This window comes from Saccostrea cucullata, unplaced genomic scaffold (genome assembly GCF_032062105.1).
Source record: "Saccostrea cucullata isolate Sc308-1 unplaced genomic scaffold, CSIRO_AGI_Scuc_v1 ctg11, whole genome shotgun sequence".
NCBI classification, from domain to species: Eukaryota; Metazoa; Mollusca; class Bivalvia; order Ostreida; family Ostreidae; genus Saccostrea; species Saccostrea cuccullata.
This window is the reverse complement of record NW_026933222.1, coordinates 630-8,783: the sequence shown is the minus strand read 5'-3', so window position 1 is coordinate 8,783 and position 8,154 is coordinate 630. Positions and strand designations below refer to the sequence as shown.

General features: G+C 35.2%; 2 protein-coding genes across 2 annotated transcripts; both read right to left on the bottom strand.

The window, feature by feature from the left end:
* Positions 1-227: 227 nt before the first annotated feature.
* On the bottom strand, positions 228-1,433 carry LOC134237726 (big defensin-like). The gene is made up of 2 exons (XM_062719874.1): positions 1,198-1,433; positions 228-401 (listed from the first exon to the last, which is right to left on the bottom strand). Exons 1-2 carry the CDS (start codon positions 1,421-1,423, stop codon positions 289-291), a joined length of 339 nt encoding a protein of 112 aa, XP_062575858.1. The 5' UTR covers positions 1,424-1,433; the 3' UTR covers positions 228-288.
* Positions 1,434-5,010: 3,577 nt separating this feature from the next.
* Positions 5,011-7,143, bottom strand: LOC134237725 (uncharacterized). The gene has a single exon (XM_062719873.1). The coding sequence runs from the start codon at positions 7,141-7,143 to the stop codon at positions 5,011-5,013; it is 2,133 nt and encodes a 710-aa protein (XP_062575857.1).
* Positions 7,144-8,154: the final 1,011 nt, after the last annotated feature.

Here is an 8,154-nt window from a genome sequence, read left to right as displayed (position 1 = left end):
CGGCGGGTGTGACCGGTCGGCAGGGGATGCTCAGTCCTACATGGCACCTGATCCCACTTGCGATGTATTGGAGGTCCGCGTTTCCTCTGCTCCTATTGTTTTATGGACTTTTGATCTTGAATACTGTTTGTAATTTCCATGTTTCATTAAATCAAGTACCTCCACTATCTAAAGTCTATGCCTGGAATGGTATTATATGAAAAAAATAATATTTTAATACGGACGTTTTTATTGGATAGAATGTTATTCAGCTGAGCGACAATGACCAATCAGAACAATCCTGATCTTCTACACACAGCAATAATAGTCACCACAGCCTGTTGTCAGGCCCCAGTCAATCCTCTCATGTGATTGGCATCTTTTTCTACAATAACCTCTACCACACGGATGGCTGTCTTTATCTACAAGTAGACTCGGAGCATGATTTGTTTGAAATATTCTTGATTATTCAATCATTCTTCCAATTCAAATCAAAAATAGATACAATAGCTACAAGACCATGAACAGGGAACAAACTTAATCAAATTGTAATTTTTTTCAGCGAAAAATGTTGAAAAGTAGCTTGTTTTTGTAAAATTCAAATGCAACAAATTAATGATAAAAATTTGTTTTGTCTTCATTTTTTCATATGTCATAATTGTTTGAAATGTATCTTCATTTGATAGTATACACTTATCCACTGGGTGTGAGTGGGATAGCTCCTCGGGGAAGCCCTCGGGGAATAGTTCTCTGTCGCGGGTTTGATAAAAGAGCTATCCCACTCACAAACAGTGGATAAGCGTTTTATTATACTGATGTATAATATAATTTCTGAGGTTTGAATTTTTTGGAGTAAGATAATACTGCAAGAATAATCTGAAATCCTGATGACGTCACAATGCTACTGAAGTCATTATGACATCACCATTCGAAAGATTTAATGCTGGAAATCAAAATTGGAGGCAAAAATTGCATGAAAATTTTCTGAGGGTGGATAGCAAAAACTATACCCCGGGGTATAGCTTTGCTATGCGTGAACTATAAAAGACAGCTATTTAACCTTCTGAACTTTATATAGGAAACATTTTAACAGAAGTATAATAATTTTTGTTATTAAACTCCTTGATTGTTACAGTTAATGGCTATAACATTGCTATAGGCTACCTTAATATTTCATATCCTTATTGATAGATATATTTAAATGAGAAGAAAACCTACTTGAGATTACTCGTATTCCATACTTTGCTAATGTATAAGCACCATAAATAGCAAGAAGTGCTGCAAATACAGGGGCGGCTACTGATGTTCCTGCGATAGAGGCCAACGGAACAGCTATAGCTTGGCGTCTTTCCCGTTCTTTCTCAGCCTTAACTTCAGCAAGGATTGGGGCAGGAAGAACCAAGAGAGCAATATAAAATAGACATAATGACGTCTTCTTATCCATGTTGTAATGGAGTCCTAAAAGACAATAATGATAATTATTAAAACTGAATCAAAAATAATCCTTTGTTTAATTCAATGAATATGTCACAAGTACAAAAAATGTATACTTAACTTGTTAAAAAATCCTGTCCTTCTAGTTGTTTGCGAAGGGACAGAATTTGCAGTTTTTATATACCTTTAAACAACATGTGGGAATTCTGAGATATATATTTTTTGCATATGGTACCAAATAAAAAACCACTAGATGCCACAAAACAAAACAGCATTAATTGACAAAGAACCCTTGAAAATCAGCTGGGATTCAATTTCAGTCGCAGATGTCAAATTACTCGATTGCAATGTCAACAGAATTAAAAATTTCATAAATAGTTACCATAACAATTAAGGCCTCTCTTTAAATATAAAAAAAAATGAGAGAGAAAAAATCCCGTTAATGGTGAAATACAAGTATACCGTGGTCAAATTGGTGTATGGGGGTATATTTTTATGAAAAACTCAACGAAGAAACATGTTTTAATCTTCCTGTTCAAATAAGAAAATAAAGAAATACTGGTAAAGATAAGGGAGTTCCATTTTGTTACTTGATACCACCTTTAGGCCATAATAAATAAATTGCTAGATTCTCATCCGAATTTTTTTAAAAATGGAGGCGGGCGGGCGGCTTTTATTTTATATTTTTTATTTTTTCAATTTTGTAGATTTTTTATTGACCTGGTCAATCGGTGTAATTTTATCTACAATGCCCGAATAAAAGTCATAGTAAAGATTCAATTATCTCTTACTTCACATCTTCACCGATCTTTTTCAACCAATGACCCCTGTTTAAAATATATAGGCATGTATTACAGCAATTACCGTCTTTTCAGCTGTCAAAATCATGTCAACTTTCGCGGGATTTAAAACGAAAGTAGAATGGTAGATGAATACCGATTCCGATCAGAATTAAGACGAAGAAAAACAGAAATAAAAAAAATCGAGGCGGGGGTATAAAATCGGGGCGGGCGGGGATGAGAATCTAGGAATATTTTTATTATGGCCTTAGAGTAAACCTTTTCCTGACAATTTTACACAGAATGTTGGTGTAGAGTGTACATGGAATTTACAATGACGCTGTACACTTTGTACACTTTTAGTGTCGAGTGTAATTTGTAGTCGAGTTTCATTCGAAACGTAGTACACGTTAAACACAACAGTATCGGCCATCATAGTTTCCTCCAATCAGACAAAAAAAAATTAATATTGCCTACAGTTCAAAGAAAATGATTTTTTAAATATCTTCTTAATCTCCTCTATAAGGTAATGTTAAATTGCTTATAGGTATCAGGGTTAATTTTGATATGATTTTAAATAAAATTCCACGAATATTTTTCATTAAATAATTTACGTAGTATCGAAATAGGAGTAGCATTTCACTATTACCTCAAGGGGTTTGTATCTCCCAATTATTACCTTACTCAGGAAAATGCACCAAAACTGATGCAAATGCAGGAAAATACATTGAAGTTCCAGAGATTTCAACACCGTCGTCAAAAGTAAGCATTTCGTAAATTCTGTAGTTGTTATATTGACCTTGTAAGCAATGAGAACCTCTTTTTTTCATAATCCAAATAAATCATGGGACAAAATAAACCAAGAAAAAGTATCAAATTACTTTGCATAATCAATTATTTGACGTTTCTGAACTCACAAAATGTGATTTTTCCGGCAGTGAAATTTTACAAGCAAGAAAAGTCTTAAACTTTTGGTGAATTAAAACATATTGATCGATGTTATCTTATATTTTCAGAAATGATTCAAATGAAAAACAAAAGTAGGGGTCTATGATGTAAATTTTTAGATATTACTAAAAAGATGTTCATTTTATGTTAAAATTGAATCACATTTTTCCTTGACTTTCAGAATATATTTACTATATTTGTTACAATGTGATGTAAGAATTCATAAGAAATAATTAAATAGATATTTTAGAACCAGCATAACATTTCACCGTAACACCCCCCCACCCCCCCCGCTCTATGTGAAACCAGCAGTGAAAAATAGGTATCTAAACTTAACAGCACCGTATATATATATTCAAAAGGGAAAAATTGATCATTTTCTTCTGAAAAACCTTCCGCCACAAACTATAGTTCCTTGCTTAATCCTATTTGAATGAAATTTAATCGACGTTTTTTTTTTCATTGGATATAGTTTAATTTGTATTGTAGAATCCATATTCAATGTTAAAACTGAATATTGATGCAGATTTTTTTTAAATAAAGGCCCGGACCAAAATCTGCTCAAAAGCGCAGGATCGAACCTCCTTAATACAATCTGTAAGGCAGTTGTCTTTTTAAACTAAATTCGAATAGGTTTTTCCGTCTACTGATCATTTTACATGGATAGAGTGAAACAGATTGACAGGAGATGCTTACTCCTCCTAGGCACCTGATCATTCCAATTGAATTTGCAGTGTCGCATTGTGTTTTATGCCTATTTATAGGATGGTTTTTGAGAGTTTTTTTTATTCAATCACTTCGTTATATTCACAATATTTTCAAACTTCTGTCTAATGTGAAATTGTTCGTATGAGAAGAATACGTCTGAATATGTAATCAGCTGGAATCATGATGCTTTTTGATTTAGTTTTATATATCTATTATTTTATCTTATTTTCTAAGAGTAAAAAAATCATGAGGGAAAATGCGTTATTCATAAGCATGTTTTAGTTGTGTCACGGATTATCCGCGGGTTTATGTAATGTACGTTAACGTTATTGTTACGTCACAATACTGTACGTTATGTTTCTATAGTTAATAACAGAGTCTAAAATAAACCACTACACGATCAAGACGCATTTCTATTCTTTCCACAACATTTTGGTGCCGTGATCGACGGAATGTTTACATAATACGTAAAATGGAAGGAAGACTAAAAGCCATACGGGCCGGTAACAGATCAGCGGTGACGAAACTTTTCGGACGATTTTTGGACTTGAAAGAAAATACAGCCAGCGAAGTAACGGAGGAAATCGAAATAATCAGAAAGTCCCTAACGCATAAAAGACAAACGCTACAAGAACTAAATGAACGAATATTAGACGCCTTATCTGAAGAGGATATAGAAGAAGAAATCACAAACACAGATGAGTACCAAAATGTTGTGGAAAGAATAGAAATGCGTCTTGATCGTATAGTGGTTTATTTTAGACTCTGTTATTAACTATAGAAACATAACGTACAGTATTGTGACGTAACAATAACGTTAACGTACGTTACATAAACCCGCGGATAATCCGTGACACTCCGGGCACCGAAATGAATTATACTAGAATATTAGAAAGTTCAAATCAAATTAACAGTTCATGGAAATTAAACAAGTTAATAATCACTTAATTAAGAGGTCCATTCACGGATTCTTTCTTTGGCTTTTGTTTTTGACACTCGATCAGAAGATAGTATTTTAAGTTCGTTCTCATTCACTTCGATTGGATATAGTTTCACAATTGGTCTGTTGGTAAGTCCATTTTTGGTTCGTAAAGTGGCAGCTCTAACGAATCCGTCTCTCCCCTGTATGAGTTCCTCGGAGTGTTTGTGACGTAGTTCTGTGTTAGATTTCTCCAGCTCCATGTTTCGAGTCCGTAGATTGGCATTTTGTTATTATCTCTGCCATGTCCCTAAGATTCTTTTTCTGTGATTTTTCTTTTTCCTTCTCCTCAGCCTCTGTACGTTTTTCTGTCATCTGAGTTTCGTCATCAAGGATCCTTACGGCGAACGTGTTGTCTTTCTCCCTTCTTTCCACGGGGTCCTGTGAGGTTTCTAGTTGATTTTCAAGTGTCTGTACTTTGATATTTAGATCACTTATTTGCCTTTGGGCGTAATCATCTCGTGACTGAAGACTGATGTTTTTAGCATTAAGATGCTCCGAGTGAGTGCTGTAGGTTTTGATATTAACAACTTGGTCCTTTAATTCCTGAACCTCGTTATGCAGACGTCCGTTTTCATGCGCAAGTTTATTTATATGTTCCATCATATCCTTCATCCCATTCTCCACACGAGTCTGAAAATTTCTTTGTTGGTTGAATTGTAACAATCTCTCTAGCATAATAGCATTTTCTTGTTCCAACGTATTCATCCTTTCTGTCTTAGTCTTTAGCTCTGACTTAAGTTGCTGTATCTCGTTAGTCAGTTTGCTACGTTGTTGAATGGAGTTCACAGTCCGACTCATAGGAGTGGAAGCTGATTTCCATAAAACACTTTTATGTCGTTGTTCAACGTTCATTTCTGTAGTATTTGCTTTGCTCGTTCCTACAATGTTGACACTTGTTGATCTGGTGGGCTCTGGCTCGTCTACGTCCCTCGTTAGTTTCATGTCGCATATACTTGTGTGATGTTTCTTCTGGCACTTTTTACATCTGTTGCGGGATTTACAATCTGCGGCACGGTGGTTTCCTAAGCAGTTGAAACACGCTTTCTTCTGTTTTAAGATATCGAATCTTGTATTTACTTCTGTAACTTTCTTACAGTCCCCTGGAAAGTGATTCTCTGTGCAACAATAAATGCATGGGCGGCTCTTTATCTCTGTTGTTTCGATATAAGGAGTTGACTCTTTTGTTTTCTGGTTGTTTCCATTATGAACATGGCGTTGTTTCTTTGAGGCTCCGGTAAGAAACATTGCTGTTGCGTGGAATCGATCGCTGTTTTCAATCTGGCCTGATTCAAGGATTTTGACTTCTTTGCTGATAGCTTTACGAAGATTGTGTAGTGAAATGTTGTCTCCATCGTACTCACGTGCAATGTTTTTCCGGATTTCAGCTGGTAGCTTGTTGATTATGACTGGAGTAAGTAAAGCTCCGTACATCTCTTGTTTTTGTCCTAGACACTCCAAACTCCTGACATGAGATTCCAAGCAGTCTCCATAATTTCTTAAACTTATGGCGTCGTTTCTCGGGGCATGCAGTTCCATAAGTGCTCTCATGTGTGCATTGATAATTTTTTGCGGTTGACCAAACCGTTCCTTGAGCAGGTCTATGGCGGTTTCATAATTCGCGTTTGTGAGAGTAAATCCTGCAATTGTTTGTGCTGCCTTGAGTGATTGTGATTGAGCCTTGAGATACGAAAACTTCTGAATTGGTGTTAAAGTTTGGTTGCGGTGAATTGTTGATTCAAATGAATCCCAGAAGGTATTCCATTGTAAGATATCCCCGTCAAAATCTGGAAGATTTAGTTTCGGTAGTCGATGATTATTTGTGACCTGGTTGGATGGTAATGACAAAACATTTTTCTGCCAATCGTGGTTACTTTGTTCATCGAGATCAGTGGCAGGAAAATTGTTTAGAATATTCTCACAAGCCGTTTCACTTGAGTTGATTGCAGCTGAAGTGTTTACGTTACTATCATGAATTTCTAAGGCGGGTACAAAACACTCAGCACTGGAGTTCAAAGTTTTACATGAAACTTTTTCCGTAAATTTCTCTGTTTTCTTAATTTTGCAATCTAATTCGTACATATACTCATCTGTGTTTGTGATTTCTTCTTCTATATCCTCTTCAGATAAGGCGTCTAATATTCGTTCATTTAGTTCTTGTAGAGTTTGTCTTTTTTGCGTTAGGGACTTTCTGATTATTTCGATTTCCTCCGTTACTTCGCTGGCTGTGTTTTCTTTCAAGTCCAAAAATCGTCCGAAAAGTTTCGTCACCGCTGATCTGTTACCGGCCCGTATGGCTTTTAGTCTTCCTTCCATTTTACGTATTATGTAAACATTCCGTCGATCACGGCACCAAAATGTTGTGGAAAGAATAGAAATGCGTCTTGATCGTATAGTGGTTTATTTTAGACTCTGTTATTAACTATAGAAACATAACGTACAGTATTGTGACGTAACAATAACGTTAACGTACGTTACATAAACCCGCGGATAATCCGTGACACTCCGGGCACCGAAATGAATTATACTAGAATATTAGAAAGTTCAAATCAAATTAACAGTTCATGGAAATTAAACAAGTTAATAATCACTTAATTAAGAGGTCCATTCACGGATTCTTTCTTTGGCTTTTGTTTTTGACACTCGATAAGAAGATAGTGTTTTAAGTTCGTTCTCATTCACTTCGATTGGATATAGTTTCACAATTGGTCTGTTGGTAAGTCCATTTTTGGTTCGTAAAGTGGCAGCTCTAACGAATCCGTCTTATGTCACGGATTATCCGCGGGTTTATGTAATGTACGTTAACGTTATTGTTACGTCACAATACTGTACGTTATGTTTCTATAGTTAATAACAGAGTCTAAAATAAACCACTATACGATCAAGACGCATTTCTATTCTTTCCACAACAAGTTGTATCAAGATATAAAGTAAAATGTTGCATAAAATACTATAGTATAAAAGTATGGGCAGTACTCTAATCTTGGTATGGAGGTTGAAGAGGTAAAACCTATTTATCAAGACGAAATGATTTTTTTTGTATACTAATGTATGATACATATGAAGTGACTATAACGGACTCTATTCACTCTCAAAAGTTTTGTAAAGAATACAAATTTGGAGCATTGCAATCATGGACCTCCCAAATATTATAGGTGGAGTGATGGTCCTCTGCCGACTAGTTCAAAAGTTCCTTGGTATTTTAAATTTGGCGGAAATAGTATTAAGAAAAGATTACTTTTGCCAAATGAGATTTCCATTAGAAAGCATTCCTTTCCTTACAATAAAAGAATTTAAAAAATTTAATTAGTTTTATTTTGTTCTTGG